Genomic DNA, 872 nt, shown 5'->3' on the forward strand with positions numbered 1-872 from the left:
TTAATTTCACCGAAAACACGTGGGCTTTGACTCCCTGTTGCCATTCCTCCCACTGACAACAGTTATTGCAGATTTGGTGCTTGCTGTGGCTAGGAGCCGGCTCTTGGGCCAGCCCCGGTTTGGGGAATCGCTGCCCGTGGGGGAGCACCCAACACACCCCAGCGGTGGGTTCTGTGCCAGGCTTTGGTGCGGGTCCTGCCTCGGCAGCCGGCCGGGGGGGGGTGGCGTCCCCTGCCCCCTTCCCGCGGCTTCTTGGGGAGGACAAGGCAAGGGCCCTGAGGAGCAGGGTGCTGGGAGCGCCCTTGGGTGGGCACTGTGGGGCAGCTGTTCCTTGGTGCTAGCCTCTGGTCCCCTTCTGAGATTATTCAGATTGCTCACAAACATTATCTGGGTCTTCCCTAAAAAATAAGCCACAGGATTCTCCAAATAATGGCAAAACGCACTTTTGCTGTGAAAGCGCCAACCAGTTTTTCTTATGCAAGTTGCACTCAGAGCCAGAAGAGTCTGGGAATGTTCCCGAGACCTGTTCTGAGCAAGTCATGGTCCAAATCTCAGTGCCCGCTTTGTACAAGTTGTCTTTGTGGCGAGTGCGTGATTTTCTTCTTCTAGTATCGGCTGGAGACGGTCAGCGAGTCAAGGTTAAGCGAGTGGGTGTTCGAGCCTTTCACCAGTAAGTGCTTGCTCCGAATCCCGCTGGAATAGCTCTCGTGGGATGTGCCCCACACGTTGGAGCTGGGGTCTGTGGCAGTGCTCACCGTCCGGGGCTCAGGTAGCTCCCGGAGATGACTTGAGCCTGGCTTAAAGTGCAACAGGTTTATCTGATCCCATGTGGCCGTTCGGACCCTGCAGGGCCGGTGAAGCTGGGGCAAAAG

At 57.0% G+C, this 872-nt stretch overlaps 1 protein-coding gene across 1 annotated transcript in view; it reads left to right on the plus strand.

Moving 5' to 3' along the window:
* Positions 1-609: 609 nt before the first annotated feature.
* Positions 610-872, plus strand: part of SSUH2 (ssu-2 homolog (C. elegans)) — a gene marked incomplete at both ends in the record, with an annotated part of 7,752 nt that continues 7,489 nt past the window's right edge. The window contains one exon of the mRNA XM_009697117.1: positions 610-670. Coding sequence (XP_009695419.1) covers positions 610-670 — 61 coding nt within the window. The remainder of the gene's footprint in view (positions 671-872) is intronic.

Source organism: Cariama cristata, unplaced genomic scaffold, assembly GCF_000690535.1.
Source record: "Cariama cristata isolate BGI_N322 unplaced genomic scaffold, ASM69053v1 scaffold34753, whole genome shotgun sequence".
NCBI classification, from domain to species: Eukaryota; Metazoa; Chordata; class Aves; order Cariamiformes; family Cariamidae; genus Cariama; species Cariama cristata.